The sequence below is a fragment of the Corvus cornix genome, chromosome 4A (genome assembly GCF_000738735.6).
Source record: "Corvus cornix cornix isolate S_Up_H32 chromosome 4A, ASM73873v5, whole genome shotgun sequence".
NCBI lineage: Eukaryota > Metazoa > Chordata > Aves > Passeriformes > Corvidae > Corvus > Corvus cornix.
The window spans coordinates 1097356-1121512 of NC_047058.1; the positions used below are offsets into that span (position 1 = coordinate 1097356).

The 24157-nt window shown below is 41.0% G+C and overlaps 1 protein-coding gene and 1 long non-coding RNA gene across 3 annotated transcripts in view; one reads left to right on the forward strand and one right to left on the reverse strand.

Moving 5' to 3' along the window:
- The window catches only part of MAP7D3 (MAP7 domain containing 3), a 43583-nt gene extending 23956 nt beyond the window's left edge, over positions 1 to 19627 (reverse strand). For both annotated transcript variants that reach the window (XM_039572294.1, XM_039572293.1), the window contains exons 1-6: positions 19509 to 19627; positions 6647 to 6742; positions 5742 to 5822; positions 4165 to 4328; positions 1347 to 1461; positions 390 to 422 (exon numbers count right to left, since the gene is read on the reverse strand). In XM_039572294.1, coding sequence (XP_039428228.1) covers positions 390 to 422; positions 1347 to 1461; positions 4165 to 4328; positions 5742 to 5822; positions 6647 to 6742; positions 19509 to 19587 — 568 coding nt within the window. In that variant the 5' untranslated portion in view covers positions 19588 to 19627. The remainder of the gene's footprint in view (positions 1 to 389; positions 423 to 1346; positions 1462 to 4164; positions 4329 to 5741; positions 5823 to 6646; positions 6743 to 19508) is intronic.
- A 15-nt stretch (positions 19628 to 19642) lies between these two features.
- Positions 19643 to 21536, forward strand: LOC109145029. Its single transcript, XR_002046151.2, has 2 exons — positions 19643 to 20433; positions 21211 to 21536. It is a non-coding gene; the product is annotated as an uncharacterized LOC109145029 (long non-coding RNA).
- Positions 21537 to 24157: the final 2621 nt, after the last annotated feature.

Genomic DNA, 24157 nt, shown 5'->3' on the forward strand with positions numbered 1-24157 from the left:
ATTAGGAAGCAATGAAAGGGTCTGAAATTACCCTTAAAACCCCCAAATCTTAGACTACTGAACTAATTTATATTCAAATACTTGCCACTAAGAATTTCTCTTCTCCCTGTGCTGTATCCAGACATCTTTAAAAACCCAAATGCACATAGCCTTTCCCTGAAAATTCCCTCAGGATGCCATGACTTATGCTGTAGTTGAATTAGCTGGGAGGGATAGCCAAAATGAGGGGAGCTACTTTCTACTTAGGGATCACATTTGTTGCACAGCTGTCCAAGATCCAGGAAAAGACCTATAAGGAGATGGTTTTCCTTAGTTTGAGAAGAACTCAAGTTTAAAAGGTTAGTAGTGAGTGCAAAACAACAGAAAAATAAAATTTTAGAAATCAATACCACCAGTTCCACCTTCATCTGTGTTCCGTTGCTCTGTAGAAGAAGAAGGTTTGTAAGCTAAGTCACGAGGTCAAATAGCAAAAAATGCAAGTTAACCAAAAAATGGGGATGCTGCATATCATGACAACTTACATCCCAGCACTTTGAAACATGTTACAAACACACACTCAATCTGACAGAAAATGACAGTACTAAAACACACTCAGTACAATTCCACCAATACAGAAGACAGGCTGAATTGAAGCATTTTTGAATAATTTTATTCCTGCCCAATAACTTATGTTATTTCTTGGTAGTTAGGTAGTGCATGAAAAGATCCCTTCCACTGCAATCCTTATTTGTTGGTCTGATTTCAGAATGTTTACAAACAGAAACAGGTCACTGTTAAACATGAAATGATCTCAGTTCAAATTAAAGAATGTTAAAATACATCACCTAATCCAGAATGGAACCCATGCTCCAAGAAGCTTGGACTGTCCACTGCATCTCCTTACCCCTTACTGGGCATTCAAATAATCAGTCAGCATTCCACAACTCCAAGGGTGTGTTTAAAACATTTTAGATGTGATATCAGAGTACAACTGGGTATTTTTGTTTGTATCACCAGTCTTAGCACTCCATTACATGAACTGCATTTGGAGGACTCTGAATTATCTTAACATTACACATTGTAGTTCTCCTTATCTGATGTTTGCGGGCTGGCAGTGCTGTCACGTGTTGTCCCGTGTCCCATGGAGCTTCTCTCCAGCTCTTCCCAAGGTTGAAAATAGCTGTAAGTCTGAGCAGCATTCCAGGGCAATACAGATATGACACTTTTCCCATGAGCTACCCACAGATCCTGCTTAAAGATCCAAGATAGGAAAGGATGCCCAGGTCTCTATGAGTGGGGCTGCATCTGCCAGTGTTCACACATAACATTCTGTGATTTTAGTCCTGCTACAAAACGGTTCTGCTTACCTGTTTTGCCTTCTGAGTCTGGAGTGACGGATCCCCCCCATGACCATCTCTTCTGTCGTGTTTCCAGCCGCTGATTCCGTTCCAAGGTACGATGTAGAACTGCTTCATAGCGCTCCTACCAAACAACATCTCCATGAAGCTTGTAACTGTTAAACACAGCCACACCAGAAAACAAAATACAGACCTCCAGGATGATCTATAATCTGTTTTACCAGGCTTTTGTTACAAAAATTATCATGCAAAGGATGTTGAAGGCAATTAATGGCTTCAAAACACTGCAAACATTATTAGATTGAGCTAAAGCACAGATAATCTATTCTACTCTTTACTTAAAATAGCCACCAAACAGATTCCCTATTCAGTAAACAGCACTACTAATTTTCTAAATAGGGATGAACTCCAAACTGAGCAAAAGTAAACGATTACCCATGAAAGTATTTGTATGATGAAGTTATTTCTAGAAGGTGATAAAAATTCTCCATTATAAAATATTAAGTATAAGGTTATTTCTGTTTTCAAAGAGCTATAAAAACAATGACCCAGATCTTAACAGACACTGACATTAAGACAGATGTGATGAAACCAGAAACAACAAGACATAAAGGCAAAACTGCAAGAGAACACCAATCAACTCCAGGCCTCAGCAACCACTGCTGACAGGACAAAGGGGGCTGAAAGAAGCTTTTGCTGCTGTCTCCAGAACTAGTAACTGCTAACAGGGGAGCTTTAGCTCTTGTGCATAAAGATGAACTGTAACCATGCCACACTCTTTCTTTCCAGCCAGGTTTCCACACGTGTCAACAACACATTTCTCTTCTGGAATAGTTATATCCCAAGTGATCTTTTGAAGCAGTATTTGCTCCTAATACACTGCAGTTAAGATGTCAAGGGAACTCATTATACAGCCATTTCTCCCACTTGAGGACACAAAACTTTCACCTTCTTTCAACACCATTTCACAACACAAACTAAAAAAAGTTGCCGTGAAAAATACACAATGTAAACTTGGAAATGAGGGTTCTGCTCATCGACAAAAGATAAAACTAAAAGTTTTTGTTTGAAATATAAACCTTAGCTTCCCCTCTGTTAGAGAAACCTGAACTAGAGTTTATCTAAGGTGCCAAAGTACCCAGACATTATGTAATCTGTAGATTGTATTTCCATGGAGGTATCTGCAGTGCAGTAACTCTTCAGTCAGAGTTAAAGACACAGGCTTCACTTTACAAATGGCGGACATGAGCTCAAGGCCTCAATACAGTGAGCTGCAGATGTACAGAATAACTGAGGAGCTGTGGGGAGACAGGTATCTGAATCCTCACCATGGACAGTGGTCTTCAAGGGTCTTAAAATCACTTCCTTTTCCACAGTATTTGCTATTGTGCTGCTTCTACCTTATTAGATGATTAACTAAATGACACTTAGCTGAATTAGTTAATAACGTTGGGATCCATGTGTTTTGATGCACTTCTATCTACCAAATTTACAACTGTAGATGGTATCTTGCTGGTATCTTTTTCTCCTGTCAGAGTACCAAAGTCAAGATCTGTTTCAACTTTCTAATTGAAGGCAAGGTTTTACAGGTCAAATTCATACTGTCTTTCCATCTTCCAGATTCTGCATGCAGAAGGTCATGTCCAGGGACTGAGTAAAAGACAAGATTAACACCTCATTGTTAGTCCTTGTCTTCCTTGATTATTCACTCTGGAGGTCACTTAAAACATATCTACCATCTTCAAAACTACATGAATAAATGTAATAAATGTAAATGTTACACCTTTTTGAAGCATAAGGGATGCTTTTCACATAAAGTAGTTGCTTAAAGAAATGACACTGCACTGGACTGCAGTCAGAGCCCACCCAAATATTTCTGTTCTCCAACAATGTTAACTATTCCATGAAGTTCAAATGAAATATCAATCCAATCACACCAAGGAGCTGATTAAAGAAAACCAAATACCAGTGTAAAATACTGCCAGTCAAAAAGGGTAGAAAAGATGAATTGCCAGAACAGTGTAACAATGCTGGACTCCAAAGGAGCAGCCAGCCAGGTTTACAGGCTCTTCACCAATGACCCACAGCAAGTTCTTACAACCAGCTTATGAAAGCACAGATGTGTGATGCTTCCACTGCTGACACCCTGGAAATGAACTCTTTCAGAACTTGCACATTTAATATGCACTAACAGAGCCACTTGTTAAAAGGATGCAATAACTTCATGTATTTATTTCTGCTACCAGCTTCTATTCATTTGCAGTGAGTCCCAAACTCAAACACTGCTCTGCCTGCCCATGTGCCGTCAGAGCAAAGGCCAGTGAGAAGTCACTACACAGTTCAAAGCAGCAAATGACAAATACGCAGGTAACATCACCACCTTTCATCATACGGGAATGAATTCTGATTTAGAAGAACTAAGAGAATGTGAGTCTCAGGCCACAGCAGGGCTAAAAGAAAGCAAGACACAGAAATAAGAGAAGTAAGTCTGAGACCTGTCATCCATGCTGATTTACAGACAGATTCTATAAAGTGCTCTGAAGGCATCTGGAAATCTAGGAATATGGGGTGGGGTTTTTGCTCATGTGAAAAATAGCCAGCACTCCAACAGCCACAGCTCCTGAAGTCCCAAGTGCATCAGCTATAGCTAAAGTTCTGGGGGGAAGGTGGACATGTGTCTACACAGCCCATTGTAGATGTGGAAAATACTTTTATGTTCTAATACATTCATCATTTCCGTAAGTTTCTCATTCACACCACTTCAGAGCACGGTAATGTAGGAAAACAATGTAGTTCTTTTAAACTATTGAACTTTGATGTGTGTTACCTTTTCCTCCTCTATTTTTTGTTTCCTCTTTTCTTCTACTGCTGCCCTCCGTTGCTCCTCTTTCTGCTTCATTTCTTTTAGCTTTCTCTGCCTTTCTTCTAACTGCTTTTCATACTGGAGTTTTGCTTTTCTCTCCTTTTCAAGAATTTGTGTCTCTTTGGCAGCTGTGAGAATATTTTTAAGAAAAAATTAAAATCAAACTTAGCCATTCATTGATATTGGAATGCAACTTACAAGCAAGAGACTATCCAAGCAGAATTAGTACAACTTGAAGTGAAAATGTACAGGAAGATGAGCTTGCAGAGGTGGATGACATCACACATGACAACAGGTTCATCTTTAATTCTGTCCCCAGGTTGGAAGTGGAATAAGAACCTTGCCTGCCACTAGGCTTTACTGTCTAGACAGGAATACCAGGATATGTATATTCGCTATGTTAAGCATACACTTTCCTTATAATAGTGATGTCTTTAAGGAAGCAGTAAATTAAGAATCAAAAAGCAGAATTTTCTGTCATGTTTTTCTTTTTAAGACCAAAATATAATAAAAATATTTAAGGCACTGAGTGACAAGATGAGAAGACCCTACAGTTCCTGCACTGGAGTTCAAAACAGTTATATCACTGTTCTCTGCAGCCTCCACCAAGGAACAGCTGTGTGCAGTTCAACAGGAAGCCTCAGGTCCTGTGACACAAAGCTAGTGGGTAAATGCACAGGGTATTTTCCATGGCCAGACAGATGAAATGAACCAAGAGACCAGACAATTACACCAACAGTGCACAGGCAGCATCTACACGTAGGGCCCCAAAATATTTGTGAATTTTATATGCATCATAATACTACCCTGTTCCCGTATTAGGGTAACACAATTCCTGTTGTTGTGGGCCTTTGCTTTTATGTTAAGAAACAAGCATACAGCTCAGAGAGACAACTCTCCTCACAAACTGGCAGCCCAAGACCCAGGACTGCAGGGCACACTGTGACCCTTTCATCTCCTGCTACACACACATGCACTGTGTCACATCACAAACAGCATAAAGCCGGGCAAGAGTTTTCTGCTGTTCTCTAGTCTCAGATTCCAGGCTAAGATAAAGTGTATACTGCTGACACTTCAATGCAGGAGTCATTTCAGTATGCTGGGAAACAAGGGAAGCAGTGTTCAAGGCAAACAAGCCATTCAAGTAGCTAAATCTTTTTTGGTTTCCTCTGAATCAGCATTCTCCAACCCTCAGTCTTCAGAGCTATAGGAAGCAGTTCTAAGCTGTAAGTTTTATTTTCCAAAGCGTTTTTGTTAAGGCTTTCAATAAGGAATTGGCTAAATTTGCTGGGTGGTCACTAAGAAATGGAAGGTCAGAAGTGACACAGAGCTTCAACAAGCTAAAACTCTCTACAGTTGTTTTCCTCTGAAACCAAAAACTTCTTCATTCAGGTTCACAGATGGACACTGATGCAAGACCAAGAACAGACCTTGTCTCTTGTCCCCAGCACGGTGACAAAAAGAACATGGGTAGGGGGGATAGTAATTCCTTTAACACAAACATTTTAGAATATTGTATTTCAAGTGAAACATGAAAATACCATGCTGCTTTTCCCGCTCTTCTCTACGCTCCCTGGCCAGTCTTTGCCTTTCTTCTGTTCTTAGCATGGAACCATCTATCACTGTCAAAACAAAAATTTAAGACACATAATTGTCAATGATTTTCAACATTCAAATTTAAATAAAAAGTCAAGTCTTTACTATCAAAAGGAGAATGAAACTTCATGAGAGAGGCACACACCACCAAATCACTGCACACTCTATACAGAGATTAAAGATACCATCTGAAAAATTCATAGAAAGCTGAACATCCTCTTTTTCCCCCCTCTCCATTCCCTCACAACACTATTTTTAATAGGTGCAAGAGAAAGCAGACACCATATTAAAGGCTCAATAAGTACAGTCAAAAGAAAGCCTAAGAAGTCAGACGTGTGAGAACATACCCTATTCCAAATTCAGCTCTGATCCTCAGTTTTGTACATATTAACTCCCATGAACAAGAATGACAGGAATTTAGGAAAAAGTCATCTGGGAACAGATAGTTCACCTGTCATGCAAATTCAGAGCACTGCAGGACAGCTCATTTGCAGACTAAGCAGAACCAAGACTTAAGCAGTCTTTGCAGGTATAAAAACTTGAATTTCAGCAAGAAGTGAGCTGGTAACTTGCCCAGAGCACAAATCATTTATCTTTGCTATCATGCCTCGCTTACAAGACAGGCAACTTCAACTGAAATCTGAGCCAGTCAAAAGCAGAAATCTGTCATCAAAATCAGACCTACAAACCATCTACCAGGTGGCTCTGTGCTCTGATGCCCCCTGAAGAAAGAGCACCAAACTTCTCTTTAGAAGCACCAAACTTCTCTTTAGATATGTTCTCTTCAATCCCTACTAACTCTCCCTTGTGAATCCAGCACTTCATTAAGAGCAATGACCTCTAATTATACCTGGTTTAGTTGCTGTCTTTATTGAGGTCTGGACTGCAAGAGGGCTAATGCCACTTTGGCTTCTTCTTTCTTCTGCTATGGCTTGGGCTGCAGCAACTGTGAGAAAGAATCATTCCACATTAAGAAAATCTCTGTAGAGCTGAACTGAAGAAATAAAGATCTGAAATAAATACATAAAATTCTGTTTGAGGTTGCTGACGCTTTTATTAAATAAGTAACTGGAGGCTGCTCAACTTGTAGGGAAAAATTTGTCAAATGAGAGTTGAGACCTAGCATAGCTTTTTGTTGTAAGAACAACATTTACCAAACCTTATGTTTTAAGACTATAGAGTTTCCAGGATCAAACTTATTTAATAACTCTTCTAAGACAAACCCCATTATTTTGCGAAGTTATTTGTCTGACTTACCCCTAATAATAAAAACTCTTTGCTACCACATGAGCATTTGTGGGCTGGACTTAGCACTGGTAGAATCACATTTTGATGAGACCCAAGCAGGGAGAGGTTTATGAGGTTCATTACTTCATGACATGAAACAGAAAGGGGATTAGCTGCATAAAGTAAACCATTAAGGGATGCTTACAACATACTTCTGCAAACTGGATCTTCAAAAATAAATTTTAATTATAAATTAGACTCCAAAACAGTGATTTGAGCATTTGTGCAGAGACCCATTCACCTTATCTGAGCTTCACCAAGGTGACCAGCAAAATGCAGGGTTACGACTCACAGATAATCACACAGAAAAGAAATGCTACCAATAGTAATTTCAGTAAATAAAACCCATTAACAAGTCAGGGAGACTAATTTACTGTATCATTTTCCCCATATTTTCTTTGTTTTGGTATCAACTTTCTCTAATCACCTTGCAGGGCATGAAGGTAAAGTGTTACAGGGAAAGCAGGCAGGGCAACCTTTAAGACAGCATTACCCCAGTGCCCTGCACAGCTCAAACAGAAGCATCCTCACACACTGCCATCTTGTTCTCACCTTGGCTGGCAGACTCTGGGACCTCAACTGGGCTCCTTGGAAAAGCCCAGCTTCAGGGGAAGCAAGGGAACACACCACACAACCACCCAAACATGAGAAAGTTGAGGACAGTTTTACACAGAAAAGGCAAATCCACAAAAGGAACATGTAATGTGCTGTGATCTCAACCAGAACATGAAAGACCAATAGTACAATTTGCTGTTATATTTTAAAAAAGAAGACTGCAACTTTGCCAACGATCTGACTTCCCTTTAACAAGAGTAGTGCAGAATGCAAAAGGGGAAGGAAGAGTCTCCCTCTTCTCCATGCATTGCCATGACAACTAGTTGTGTCATGGTAATAACCCTCCCTAAGGCTGTGCCCAAGAAGAATCACCTCAAAGTGTTTAATCCCATGTGATGTCAGTGATAAATGCTGATTACAATACTTATTCAGCAACTCTAAATTGTCACCCGCAGCTGCTGCCAAGTCTTGAATTAATTTTTCACTGCAGCAGCAAACAAAACTCTTCCTCAACCCCATCCCATACATCTCTGAGGCTCCTTTCAAACAAGTCAGAGACCAGATACCAGACATGATGAGATTACCAACTGGCAAAAAAAACAGCTTAAAAAGGGTTCACTGTAATTTCACTACCTAAATCAAAAGTCAGACAAAAATCTGATTTTTGTACACTGTTGCATGTCACATGGATGGGAATCCAGCCCAAAAAAACACCAAGTGGAGAACAACAGAATTATCTATTCTAACACAAGTAGAAGTGGAAATAGCCAGAGGAAAAGCAGCCCACAGCAGGTGTTCTGAGAGCAGAAATGTACAGCCAGGGCATTCATGTCCAATGACACCTTCATACATCACAAAGGCTGAAGGAATACAAGCTTCTTCAAATACCACTTACATTTCAGACAAATACAGAAATCCAGGTACATCTTTTCTCAAGGGAGGAGACAGAGGTGCCCAGGCAGCCTGAGCCAACTCAATCCAGACAGGAAATAATCCCACCAGAACAAATTCACTCTGCACCTACACCAGCTTCAGTTAAGACCAACACTGGAATTTTGCCTCAACTCTCAAAGTTTAAATATCCAAATTTCCGTATCTAAGTTATAGTAAGAAACAACCTGCAACTAAACAGGTAGAACATTAATTTTATTTTACTTGCAGAAGTATTTTACTATTAAAAATCTTGCTGAACAAACCAGCCATAATGGATTTGGAGGATTATGTATTTATTTACTCAATCAAAAATAAACATACAGTTGAAATAATATTCATGATTAGAAGGCACTGATTTAAAAATGTGTCACATCTGCAAAGCAATTAGTCAGTTTATCTTAATTAATTAAGGTTGAAAAAGATTACTTGAGGTTCTGTAAGACAGGAAAGTGGGTTACAGAAACAGTCCAGCTTGCAGAGGACACAGAGGTGAAAAAAGTCTAGAAATACCCAGCCAGAGGACTTTGCACATCAAGGTTTTTTGTATGTCAGATAAAATACTTTATATTCACTCCTTCAGTGCTTCATTATTTGCATAGAAACAATGTGCTTACAAATTTGAAAGTTGCAGATTTGAAGCACAAGGCATGTGTCTTTGTGTCACATGGATGTGATCCATTTAACCAACAGAAAGCCAGAATTAAAGGTGAACTGGGGATCTTAAGAGAAGATTAATAAAAGGGGAACAGACATCACATTAGATACACCTCTGAGATACGTGAGCTCAATTTCACCAAGTCCCTGGTCAACAGACAGGTTTTACAGCCCTTGACAATTTCATGATAAATTTACAATACAAAACTGTGATTTTCAAAGTCCACACTTTACTACAGTAAAAGAAAATGCATTGCATATTGTTGCACTATGCAATCTTTAAAAAATATGTATCTTATTTTGCTTTAATATGATAAAAGAAAACTTAATAATTAATACATTTAAATGTTTTTTGGCACATATACCTACAATTTCTTTGCCTAGTTTTCCATAATGAATGTAGCAGTCTGCTATGGAGCGAAGCTTCATTGAAAAGAATTTTCCACAAAATACAACTCTGCAGAATAAGCCTAATACCTCTGCAATGAATCAGGATACCCCAGAACAGGAAACCAGTTAACAACCGTTTCACTAGAACCCGTGTCACAAGTTGCATTACTGGGGACGTGCCTTCATGGACATATTCAGCAAACTCCCTGGAGAAGAAAAGTTCTCTTAGAGTCAAATTAAATCTCATTTCTATTCTGAGCTGGCCCTCCCACAGTAGTCTTTCACAACAATACTTTGTGATCAGCATAAAGTGTGTGTTTATTTTACAGTAGTCTACCTTTAAATGCTCTGGGTAAAATTAATAGAATATAAGCCATGCATGAGGCAAATAATAGTATCTGCATACATGCATAATAAAATAGAGCTATTTAAAACATAACATGATCAGGTAATTTGGGAAGCAGTTTCCCTTCTGTGCCCTCATCACTGTTTAGCACCACAGGTCTGGCCAAGCAAATCAGAGATAAACCAAACCCACAGAAACACCAAGAGGTGACGTTCTAGAAAAATCCAACTCTCCCAATTTCATCTCCAGCTCACGATCCACTGACAGTGCAGGTGCTGAGGTGCCTCCCTCACACTGAGCATGACAGTACTTCCCTTCCCTGATCAGATTTCCAATATGCCCTGAAGAGACCAGTGCTAAAAATAAACCTTGATTTCTATTTCAACCCCTGCACACAGCTAATACCCTTGGCCCCTGCCAAGACTGGCAAAGGACCTGCTGCTGTTCTTAGTAAACCTCATTAGGGACTGAAGTGGCTCCATCCCTTTACCCAGCGAGGTTCAGGGCTCCATCCCATCGCCTCTCCCAGTGTCCATGTGACGACTGGACGCTGCCCCACTTGTTCTTCTCTTCCCTTGCAGAACTACAAAGGAGAGCAGAATGTGCTGACTTTTACAGCAATCCTTCTGCTTCTTATGATTTAATGACTCGCTATGCAAAGCAAACAAAAAAATCCCAGACTAAGCCTCTGAAATAGGGGGGGTTAGAAGGTCTCCTGAATGTTAAGCATTGTTATGAATCTAAGTGTTTCCATAAAAGTTTAAAGCAGGTAACAAGAAGCCAATAAGCAATCCATGAACCAAAAGTGAACTTTCCAGCAAAGTATCTCTGATTTTATAGCAAACTGTGCCAAATCTGCAAGACTGCCTTTTTCTCTTGCTCCATTACAGGAAGCTACTGTTTGTCAGTAAGTGTTCAGATCCTTTTCATAATTTTTGAACATCCTTTCAGGAAAGATGAGGAAAGTCAGCATTCAAGTTTGAGATTTCTGTGCACTGCCTTTTAAGCTGATTTCCACTCGTTAATTAACACAGGTTAAGATAAATGGATGCAAGATCATATGTTTGAAGCTTTAAGAAAAATTAGGTATTGGTTTTTACACCACGACTCCTTGTTCAGATGACACCAGAGGAAGGATGCACCTTCACACAAACAAGTGGACAACACAGAAAATTTCTAACAATGAAGAGAAAGCCCTCTCTGTGTGCCTTCCTCTTCTTCCTGTTCTCCCCTTTTCTGTCTGTCCCTGTTGATCCTCACATCCCATCTCTGGGCTGCAAGGACTGACAGGCTCCACAAACAAACACGTGAGCTTCCCAGTAGGCTCCTCCTGACGGACCAGCTGGAAGGCAGATGGTTCTCCTGTTTTGTCTGGGCAGCCACCAGATGGGAAGCACACAGATATCGAGAAAGCAGTGCACGCTCTTGGCTTCAGCAGGCTAGAAGAGCTTCCCGTTGTCTTATCCCTATCCCAGACTCTATTTGCAAACTTTGTCCTATATCTATTCCCTACATGGTCTACCTATTTTACTCCCTTTATGTGCTTTCCTCCCTTTAAGACCATTTCTGCAGCTAATTCTGTACAACGATCTGGTTTTGCTCCCAAAGTTCAAGGCAGTTCAGGGTGATTTCTTCAGCTCATCACAAGTTTTGATCCCACTGGAAAACCCACCACAAACATTCCTTTGCAGTACATGAATCAGCAGCTCCACAAGTAGTTGAGACATATTTGCAAGAACTTGTATTTTTACTCATCTTTAAACATCCACATTCAGATTAAGAGCTAGAAACATTTTTTTAAAAAAAAATCACGTAATTAACAAAATTACTTATTTCTTACAAGGAAACCTGCAAAGATATATCTGAAGCAATCTCAAAGACACATTATGATACTCATTCAGCCTAGGGCATGAGGAGAAAGGCACTAGGAAGATTGCTAGTTAATTTTTGCATTGATCTCTGTATACTTTGCCCTAGCGGAAGCACATAATCTAAACCAAACTTGAATGTCATACAAGCACAGACCAAGGCATTGGAATCTGTCCTTAACAGAATCGGCAGCCATCTCCAGAAACTTTCTACAGTCAGAGACGCTACACCATTGCCCAACAGCCACATCAGATGAGTACCATTCTTACTACCTTCAGTAGTCCAAACAGTACTGAAAACATATCTGTGGAGTCTCACTGACTCCCACTGACACTGTATTCTCTTATTTTAACCTCGCTTACACTGCTCAGCCACGAATTATGCTTCTTGCTACTTAATGGGAAAAGCAACTGCCAGCACAATGCTCAGAAAGAACAAAGATGTCACCAACTCTTGCAGAAGCCATCATAAGGTAAGAAGCACGGTCCACACAGGGCTCACAAGCCAAATCTACCCCCTTCTCTGGAAAAGACACCTGGCTTCCACAATTTGAGGTTCTTTATTAGGCATATTATTATTCATCTCTTGAAAGAAATTAAATGGAATGACAGCAGAAACTCTACTCTCACAAAGACCCTTGTGAACCTTCTCAAGTTTAGCAGCAATATTTACCTGTTTCTGCATACTGGAAATTCCAAAGTATCCTAATACACAGGACTAAAATGAAAGCAGTCTATGCAATGAATATGCATTTGCATAATTTCAAGTGGATTCATTGTGAAATTTACTAGTTATGTGACATAAATGCTTACGTATAGGTGTATACAGATTTAACACTCCCAACCGGACAAAATCAGACACAGGTTTAACAGCTACAGAAGGAACCCACAAGGTAAAATGGTGGAGTTTTAAACACAGAGTGGAAGATTATCAGTAACCAGTCTGCTGTACAGATAATCTTCTCTCTTTAAAATGACTGTCCAGTGCCTCAGGAGTACATATGTTGTCCCTCAGTGCTGGACTGCCTTCACAGATGCCAGAGCAGTTCCACTTTAACCTCCTCTGAGCAGTGCAGTTCCCCCTGGAATTCTAGCTCAAGCATTGGCAAAAGCTAGACAGAAATCAGCTCTCTGCTTTACTTCTCCAACTCTGAAGGCTGCCTAACACTGACTCCTCTTCACACTCCTGCACAGCCATGGAAAAAAGTAACTTCAAGACAAACTCTTGTTCTCTTATTTCACATCTGTTTTTTTCATTGTATTGTTTCTTTCTCTTCACTGCACTACCTATAACACTGGCAATAGCTAACTTCTCTCCACTTCCCTCTTTCCTGAACGGTTTTCACTTGCTAGAAGCGTGGCCTTGAAAACGCTTTTGTTCTCTTGTTTGCAGGCTGCGGCTATTGTTTAATTCACGCAGCCCAAACAACGCCAGCCCAGAACACAGCCTAGTACTTTGAGTCACAATGGACTTAAGAAAAAACCCTGTGAAAACACTATTTTGAGCTTCTTTAGATGGAAGGATAGCAGCTCCTTTGCAAGACGGCAGTGAAAACTACAGCTTTTGCCTTTTACACTTAAGGAATTTCTTATGGAAAATTTAGACCTCGTTCAAACGTTGTGATTCAGAAGAAGAGAGACTGGTGTTGGCATTTACCCCCAACAGACCAGTTTCAAATCGAATCACTCCATAGAGGAAAGTGCTGCAGGACACTGACAGGTCCACAGTGTGTTTAATGTAGCAAACTCTCCGTCTAAAGCAGAACAGGGGGGTGCAAAATGTAAAAGGAAATAAATTGCAAATTTTCTTAAAGCTGTACGGTTCACCCAGCTAATTAAAAAACGAAGGCTCTGAGACATTCCACTACATGCAATGTAAGACCCCAGCAAAGTAACCATGAATCAGCCCCTGCCCCGAAGAGCTTGAAGGATAAGTGAAAAGTGGCAAATGGGTGTAAAAAAAGCAAGCAGGAAAACAGAGCTAAAGAGACCAATAAAGAGACTATATTTTTTTCTTAATTCATTACCCAGCGGCAGAAAGTCTGTTAAAGAAATCTGAAAGTGAGTAACGTGACACTCACTGATCTGGTCATTGGAGATGACTGTCCTTGGTTTTAACATCCAGAACACAACTTACGTATTATTGATCAACACTGTGCTGCAAAAATGTTCCTCTAAGAAATTCTCTTGGCAAAATTAAGCAGAGGATAAGCTTTGAAATTAATAAATGTGTTCTATTAAATGATGTTTTTTAAGTATAAAGATCCCTACAGTATTTCTATGTTCTTGTAGCCAAGCCTTCTTGGACTTGGGTGAGGAATTTTAACACTTGGAAGCTTTGAAACACTTGCCCAGAGAACGAGCCACTACAATATCTATGTTCACTCCCAAGATTCAGGTCAGTGCATTTAAACAACAGAGAGTGTCTGTAAATTAAGTCAGTTAAGCACTTATAAAAGAGTATTTTAGAAGTTCCCTGTGAATTATGAAGGCAAAAAATACCATGAGAAAAGAGAGAGGTATTCTGAGCATGGCCAGTGGTAACTGTTTTCTTCAAAGGCAACATTAGCTGCGGATCCTTCACCTAGAAAACAGAAGTTCTAAATTCACTGGAATATAAAAATAATTTAGATGAAAACAAATGTCAAGCAACTAGGTCAGCCTTCCTTAAAAGCAAACACTTGTGTCCCTTTATGCACAGGCATTATGCAGCACAGCAGTGGTTTCTGTCTCTTTCGAACAAAACCAATTCTGAGCAACATTTTTTTCTTCCATGAACCCCACACTCCAAAAACCTTAATCACCAGCATCTAGAAAGGTTTTAATTATTGGACAGGCATATGCAAACACACTGAAAGCATATCATCAGTTAAGATTAACCTGGTTGTAAGCTGCATAATTGGAAGCTAAATGGCACTAATTTATTTGTGGCAGACAAGAATTTTGCAGTCCCAGTTTGATTTTAGAATATCACAAGTAATCTGATTAAGTCATATTCCCAGAAGTCATTAAAATTGCATGCTCAGAATTTTATTTTTCAGGGTGTCCTCCCACAAGAGGACTGCAAGCATCTCCAATTATTTAATCAAATTTAAAGACAACCAGCAGTTTTTGATACCCCTATTATTATGACTAACCTAGATTATTTCTTCCATTTATCTTATAGTAAACCATACTAACCCTTCTTTACTCTCTTATCACCTTTAAAAACTGACAATAACAGTGTATCAGTACGTTAAATATTCCTCTGCTTCCTTTTTGAAAAACCCAAGTGTATGAAGAAGCAGCAGCCTTTAAGACTATGCACAGTTAGGGACAGCATAAGCCACAGCATCTCTGGGCTCTCACCGTTGGAGTTATGACCCTTGCAAGTCATTATTTGCTAAATAGTTTCATCTGAATTGAAGCATGGAAGCCAAATTTATATTTTGCAATTTTAACGCATGAAGAAATATGTAGACAACGGAACGCTCTACATAAGAAACTGAAAAAAATATGCTGTATATGCACATGGTTTGGGTGGGTTTTTTGTTTGTTTGCTTTTTTCTCCTTAGAGCAAGGAAGATATCTCTCCTGAATGCATTTGGAGAAATCTTAAGAATTTAAGGTTTTAAATTTGAATAAAACCTTCTACAAACCACTTACAACAGAAGTAATCTTCAGAATGCTAAGCACCTAAATACATACCATTCATCTTTATGAATCAGCATGAAATTATCCCTACCTTGTATGATTCTATTTCCATGAACAAGAAGAAAATTAAATTAAGGCTTATAGCCATCACAATTACATTAAGTTCTCAGCCTGATTTGGGAATGTTCTCTCACCACTGAGATCTACATGAAATCCAATTTCTGTGCAGTTTATCGTCTTGGCACTCTGCAAAGCAGTGTTACCACTTTCATGCAGGGAAAAAAGATGAAGCACAGAAAACCCTTAAAACTTTCTCCAAGATTCTGAGGAATTTGACAAAACAAGAAATTGAAGCCAGCCCCAGCGACCATCAGCTGAATGCTCCAGTCATGGGCTGCCTTTGCTCCACAGATAGAGTTTGTTGCCAAGCCATTCATTCAAACATCCCCAAGTAAGACAACAACTGAATGCTCAAAATGCTTTTAATGTAGCACTCCCACGTTGTGAGAGACCTGGCAAGGAATGGTTTCCTTGTCTTGCAGCTTCCCAGGCAAGATGTGAAGCTCACCTCTACTGACAACCACACTGCAAATCCCAAAGGCTTTCAAGGATCCAAATTCAGCAGTAAAATCTTTCTCTCTTCCAGCAAGCAGCTCTGATGCACAGGTCAATTCATCAATTGTCTGACTGACAGATGCATCTGGATCCCAAATAATTTCCTCTAGACAGCACTCACCATCTTCTGTTGTGGGACCAAAACTGTACCCAAGAGTTCTCTAGTACTCCTACAGGTGTTGGTACAGGCTTGTGTTCTTAAGTTATAAAACGTGTTACCTAGAGACCAGACAAATCTGTGCACGTTCCTGACTACTTGCTTGAGCAATGAAGTTGCACTATTAGTTATCCATCCATCCTTCTTTTCATGCCAATTCTGTGTACGTGCACTTGTTAAAGCTGTTGCTAAGAACTGTGGTCTGGGCAAGATGGACAAAGCCAGACAGTGTCACTTACACAGGGAGAAAAAACTGATTACATGAAATGAAGCTATTGTTTTATTAGAAAACTTCCAACCAAACTGGAACCTGCAGATCATGGAATTTATGCCTGCAGCTTGATTTGTTGAAAAAGGCACTTTATTTTTTTCCCAAACCTGAGACAGGTTTCTCAAAAGATCATGCAGATCTTGGAAAGGAAAATATATATGAACAGCATTTAAATACACTGTTCTGAACAACCTTCACAACAGAAATTCAATACATGAGTGGAAATCTCGGCACAGGATTACCAAGCTCTGGTAAAAAAAGCTCCAACATTCTCTATCACCCATACTACAGAAGACAGGGGTTTTCAGTATTCCAGTGAAAATGAAGACAACAAATGTAGACTACAGCAGCTTAAATTATAGGTATTTTTCCTCTGATTACCCATGCCACTCAAGGAAAACCTCACTTACTGGATAAACCACAAGTACCCGACTATTCCCCTCTTCTCACATCTTAACAAGCTCAGCAGTACTTATGGCATTAGAATAGGATCAAAAATTCCTCTTCATCCCTGAGGGATGACTGCAGCAAGCATGGATAACAAAAATGGGGTAAGCAACTGCCATCTACGCACTGCTGGTTCAGTGTACACCTACAATTTATTCCTAATGTTATGTTTAGAAACCTTAACTGCCTTCTAGTTGTAGTAGCAAATTCCACTTTTTGTCATCCACATAAAGGAAATAAGATAGGACAAGTATGTCAGGGCAGAAAATGATTACAAAGGAACTGTAGAACTGGCACTGCAGGCATGAGTTGGTCTGCAGAATTCTAATCACAGCTGATAGTCAAAGAAGGAGAAACACCTTTTCCTTACCTCAATACTAGATGAATTTAAGAGAATATTTTTCTTGCCAAATATAACAAATTGGTATGGAAGTTAGTTACAAGTGGCACCACGGGATTCTACATGTGCAAGGCCTAAAATAATTAACAAGCACCAATCACCCACAAATAAAACCAGTATCAAGAGGCTGGTCAGAGACAGCAGAAGTGAACAGAACAAGAACCCAGAAGCATCTTTTAATAAGGACCCACAAAGGAACCTATGCATAAGGTGACTATACAAACAGTATGTATACACACTTCTTAGCCAGGCTGCCAGAAAGAGCTGTGGTTTCTCAGCAAGATGCTCTTTCTTTTTATTTATTGTCTTTAAATGTGAGATTCCCAGACAGAAGTTCACTGACAAATTACTGAAGGCACACAACACTATTTATTTTACAAAGATATTTGATTGATTAAGACAGCAAAGTACACAACTGCCCACAGAGCAGCAGAAACTGGGTCCAAGCACTCTAGTTAGCAGGTATTTTGGAACTGAGGAGTCCCCCCACGCAGCCAACTGAGCTTAGAAAAGCAGGAAGTTATATTCCTCCCCAAACATGCCAAAGGCAGCGTGGGACTGAACATCAAGGTTCCTTTGGGTGTCTTTTTTTTCCTTCTCCAAACAGCTGCAGTTATCAGACTTGGTTGCTGCTCACAACTTCTCTAAAGAGCAGCAAATACTGTGGCAAATTATCTTGCAAATTCCACTGTCAACCACAGGAGTGCAAGGATGATTTCTAAACATCATTTGCTCTCTCCAGGGAGTGCTGCTGACAAGAAGTCAGGAGCAGAGCTGCAGCGGCCTGTGAGCTCACAGACAGCATTGATTCACTGCACATTAGCACTGAGTTTATCTTTGAGCACATAACTGCTACAAATGCATTCTATGTACACTGAAGTTTAGATTCTGGTTCAGTGACTTCTACCCCCTCAGGGAAAAAAATTCAAGGTGTAGCCTTTACAGGATCTAGTGAGGGGGGTTGTTTTTTTAACATGATGTGCATAATACAGCATGTGCATATCTGAAGATAGAGCTACCTGGTCCAAGGAGCATTTCCTCTCTGATTTTGGGACTAAATCTAGGTCATGACAGCTGTCAGTAAATATGGGTGCCCATGTTTATAAACTTAGGAGCCACCATGTAAGTGCATCCAATATGCAAAATAAAATTCAGCTGTTCTAGCAGGAAGAATAAGGTCCAAAAGAGACACAGCCTGTGTAGGTGAGATCTGTGGGCAGATCTTTATCCTTCTGCAGCACTAAACTGTCTTAATTTTGAAAAAGAAACAAAAAGTAATTAAATAATATTTCCGACACCCAACACACTGAAGAAGAATGCCAGATGAGAGCTGTGCATTCAGGACCCTTTGCCAGCACTCTTCTTTGTGTAATTACACAGATACATGAAAAACAATCAGGCAAGAGGCTCTCAGAGTAGTTTCTGTACCTAGTCCTCATTAGTTAGCTTAGATCAAACCACAACTCTCTTTACTTTTTTTTTTGGTGACTGGGATAAGAAAATGTTTATCTTTTCTAATGGCTCATCCACAAAGCTTTTGCGTGGAGATGTACCATGAAATTATGCTGGAAACACACATTGTGCATGCACAATACTCCTTCCAGAGTATATTATTAAGGACCTTAAGTATAAATAGGCACATAAACACAGCCAAAGACAAAACCAAAGCAGAGCTTCTTTAGCCCTCTTATTACACCAGTAAAAAAAAAAAAAAGTAAAAAATAAAATCTTTGATTAGAAATCAATGCTAGGGGCTGTCTCTGCCTTCGGCACTCGGGATCGGACACATGGCTGGGCAACCGCAGACACCGACAAGTTCGAGAACCGGTGAAGAACGGGAGGTTCGTGTAACGCAGCCTCCCCGCAGCCGCCTCTGCTGCTGCCCACGAGCTGCGGGAGGTCCCAAGCCAGCAATCACCGCCCGGAGCTACGGGAAAGGACAGACCGCGCGGCCGGGGAGCGGGGCTGGGGCCGGGCAGCCCCGGCGGCCTCCACTCGCCGTGCCCCCTCCCCGCCCCGGGACGGGGCCGGACGTCCAGCGGGGCGGCCGGGGTGGGGGGGGGGAGGACAGCCGGCGCCACCCGCGCCCTTGGGCCGCTGGACCCCCCCACCACACACACACACCCCTCGTGCTACCCCTCCCTTCCCGCTCTCACCCATCTGCTCCCGCAGCCCCTTCAGGGAGGAGGAGGAGGAGGAAGCGCAGAACGGGGGCGCCGCACCGCCCTCCGCCATCTTCAGCGCCGGGCCGCGGGAGTGCCGGGCGGGCCGCGGGGCGCGGGGCGCAGTGCGCAGGCTCCGCCCGCTCCCGCCCTGCCCGGCACCGGGAGCGCTCCCGCGTCCATCCGGGGCGGCCGCGGGGAACGCTGGCCGCTGCCCTGGGTCTGCGCTTCCACAGGGATGGGGGATGCTGGAGCGTGTCCGCCCGAGGGCGGCGAGCCTCCTGCAAGGGCTGGGGAACGAGTCTGATGAGCAGCGGCTGAGGGAGCCGGGGGAGCTCCGGGAGACTCGGGGGGTCCTCATCACTCCCTGTCAGAAGGGTGTAGTGAGGTGGGGCCGGTCTCTTCTGCCGTGTCTGTAGGGAGAGGACCAGAGGAAACGTCCTTAAACGGCGACAGCAAGAGATTCAGATTAGGTATTAGATAGAAGAAATTCACTGTTCGGGTGATCAGGTATTGGAACAGGCTGCCCAGGGAGGTGGTGGAGTCACCGTCCCTGGAGGTGTTTAAGAGGTGTTTGGATCTGGTGCTGAGTGATGTGGTTTAGAATCATGAAATTGTCAAGGTTGGAAGAGACCTCCAAGATTATCAAGTCCAGCCATCCACTCAGCACTGCCACTGCAACCACTACCTTATATCAGCCAGTGCCAGATCCATAAACCTCTTTAATACGCCTTTGGTTTAGTGGTTATGGGGTTGAATATTTTGAATACTCTATGAACATCTGCCAAAGGGGCCGACAGAATTGGCTGCCCCACGGGAGCCATCATGGCTCCCCGTGGGCCAGTGCTGAGGGGAGCTCAGCACCACTGGCCAGCTCCGAGCCGGATGGGCATGGCACAGCTCCGCAGATACCTCAGGGGTAAGTTGTGTCCCCACAACCACTGCAAATGTCATCCCATCACTGCATGGGGGTTGGGACTGGTTGGTCTTTAAGGTCCTTTCCAACCTAAACCAATGTGTTATTAACAATGATGAGTTGCCTTCTGATAGAGAGCTCTCAAGAAGAGATGCTGCTCTAGTTGGTTATCCATAAATTCAGGAATAATCTCTTCTCATTTTGCCTCTCAGTTTACGCTCTGAGAACAGAGAGGGTAAAGTAGCGTCCATGGCCATACTAAAGGGCAGGCTCTTTGGGCCTTGCGCAGGAAACTCCTTTTGCAATCATGAACAGAAAGTTTGCCTGCCAGTGGGCCAAAAAATTATCCCATAAATGTGATGAATGCAGAAAAAGAAGCAGTAAGATGAGGTAGTATTTCAAGAGAACGAAAAAGGAACCTTCTAAATATTCCAAGCAGGGCTCCATTTTAACTTGACTCTTCAGACCACAGACTTGCCCTGTTCTTTGTTTCTTTTTTTTTTGTTACATTGGCTATATGTGTGTGTAGAGAATCCTTTGTCTGTTGTTTCCTCTCAGTGTTAATAGAATGTCAATTATTAGTAGTACTATTTAAAACAAAAGGGCAGCTAAAGGGGAAAAAACCCCTACACATTCAATGCCAAATTTCCTAGGTTTATGTTTATAATGTACGGTAATAGCACCTTGCCACTTAGCAAACTCCATGTCCTTTATACACATCCTGAAATTAAATTTCACCATTCCACTGAGAGACATTCAGATGTTATCCTCATTTTACAGATGAGAAGACTGAGTCATTGAAATCAAAGTCTCTGGTTATGTCATGAACAAAGCAGCACGGCAAAAAAGCCCAGCCCACGTTTCTTGATTCCTTGTTCTGTATCCATGTATTTTTCCATCTTCCTTTAATCACCAACTATCAGAAAATATCACCAAAATGGTTTGTATTGATTCTCAACAGCATGAAGTATAGTAGATGTGGTGTGAAAAAATGGTCAAACTACCTGAAAGAATGTAATTTTTATGTTTTGCAAGCCCCAAAAGTAATGTGTAGTTATGGGGCTGTACTTTCCATATCTGTAATAATAAAATATTCATTAACGTTTTGAGGTGCCTCTGAATTTTTATTAGGTTACAGTTATTTTCCTTAACTTTCCCATTTCTTTAACACACTGTGCAATAAAAGAGGTCAGAGTCTATTTTTACATTTTTGTTCCTCTGAGAAAGATGAGACAACTGGCATGGGAGCAATCACACTGGAGGGGATGCTTGCAAACAGAATGGGCAACTAAAATTCATTTTCAGATAAGATGGCATTTTCTTTTCTTTCCATCTCAACAGACACATATGTGAGTAGTCTCGCTGCTTGCAATTTGACACGCCTGAGATTTCTGCATGTGCAAAACTTCAGAGTAGAAGGTATGAATTACAGGAAGGGAAATAAACCAAGTGTTGCACACTCAGGATGTTTGTGGTGGTGCAGTGGAGGCTGTAAAGTTAAAATAAAAAGGCCAAGCCCATAAAAATACATGAGAGATAAAAGGACTCTTGAGGTAGAAGTGGGGCATTGTCTCTCCCTGCTCTCCATGTATCTACTGCTTGATAAGCATATCTTTTATCTTTAGGCACACAGGAACTGAGCTAAGAAAATCTAACCCAATGTGGAAAATGTGTTATCTTTTTCTCTGATGAGCAGTTTGGGAATGTTTGAGGTAATGTTGCAGCATTTGCAAATGTAACATCCATCTTACTTCCTTTTAAACCTCATTTCTCAGATTTTCAGTTCAGTCATGTAATTACTGCTTATGCATTTTTGGTGGAACTTCATTAAAATTTTGACCTCGCATGGCTTCTGCAGCACTTGCAATAGCCTTTCAATTTTTTAGCATTTGCAGATTTGATTGCAGTAGCTGATTTATCCTAATCCTTTAGCGACTGTCCTTTTTTCCATGTCCCTGTGGAAAAATGAATAATTTAATTTTACAGTCATTTCTTCTGTCCTTTTAGTTTTCATGTGATAGTTTCTGACAAATCTTTCAAAGCTGTTTCAGGCCGAATCACTGATGGGTGCACATTAACATTGTGAGATCAGAATCGATAGAGCCCTGGCACTGCACGTAGTGTGAGATTCCAGGGGGTTATACTATCCATTTCAGTTTAAGGAATAGTGAAAGTAGTTGGAATAATAGTAGCTGAAATTAGTCAGGTAGAAGCTTGCACTTGTGATGACCCAGATGCAAAAAGAAATGCTCAGAAAATACCTAAGCCACTGATAGATCTGGGGAGGGTGTCAGAGGAAGAAGCACCCACCTATTAATTTATTCCTTACTCTGTTTCCCAAAGTATTCCGTGTTACTCAGTATTAGATGTTGTGCTTGTCTGGACTCAGTCTGAAATCTGGTGTAATGGTTTTTGTATTCTAGTTCAAGAAAACTGCCCCCAGATTTTCTGTGAGATTACAGGTCCTAATTCTTTTGGGCATTGAAGCATCTAACAGTAAAATGTTTGTGTGTATTCAACTTTATTTATGTCAGAGTCTTGCTGAGTAAGAGCTAAAACAAGAAACCAGGGAAATTAAATGTATTTGTATATTTATATCCCTGTGTAGGATTTTGAAAAATTATGAACAAGTATTTCCAAATGTTTTAAGTCCAAAAGCCTGTATTGTGACAGATTATAGTGGGTTTCCTGTGGTGAATGTAACTTCTGTGGCTGATGGAAAGAAAATCAGTGGCATGAAAATTACTGTAGCTGCCCAGTCTTCTTTCCAAAGGGGCTTTAACTGCACATTCTTGTTTATTACTCTCTTGATGGGAGAAATACCTGCAAACCTTGGTGTTACACCCTAAGGACCTCATTTCTCAACTCTGGCTCAAGTTCACTTGTATTTATCTGGGTGAATAACTCCTTAGATATGAAGTTATTAGACAATATTGCCTAATAGAAAAGGTACAGAATCCAGCCTTTAGTTTGTCCTTGGCCCAGGATGTTTATTAGTTACCTGGATGATGGAATGGGAAGCATTCCTTTATCATTTGTATGCACTGCTAATATGGTAAGAGTACAAGCATAGAATTCAAAATGATCCTGAAAGTTACAGATATAATCCAGGAGGGTAAATAGGGACTGATGCAAGGTAAAACATTTAGACAAGAACAATTCAGTGCAAAAAGGCACGACAGAGGACAGCTTGCTAAATAGCAGCTAGAGCAGAAAATAATCTGGGATGTCACAAGCTGGGCATGAGTCAACAGTTGCTTGGTGGTGTGAAAAGGGAAGTGCTCAAGAGCAGGGACAAAGGGTGGGCTCTGGCACACACAGCCCCCCTCTGCTCATCAGCAGTGCTGGAGATCAGCAGGATAACTCTCGGGGTGCTGCCTGAGAAGATACAAGCCAGATGGGGAACATCTAGAGGAAGTCAGAAGAAATAATGAGAGGATGAAGGAAGAAAGTTAAGGAATTGGAATTATTTTTTTCAGTCTAAAGAAGAGGTAACTGAAGGGTGATAATCTGTTTGAAGCAGAGAGAATAAAAGATGATTGACATGATTTTAATCAGGGAAGATTATTTGATTTTAAGGAAAACATTATCAGGTAGGGGTAGGGAAGTAATAGTGGGATAGATTGTTGGGGAAGCAGTAAAGCTCCGGCATTGGGGATCTGTGTCTGGGTGAGCGTCAGCCCAGAAAGACAGGTCTGATCAGAGGGACCCCATGACCTCATGTCTC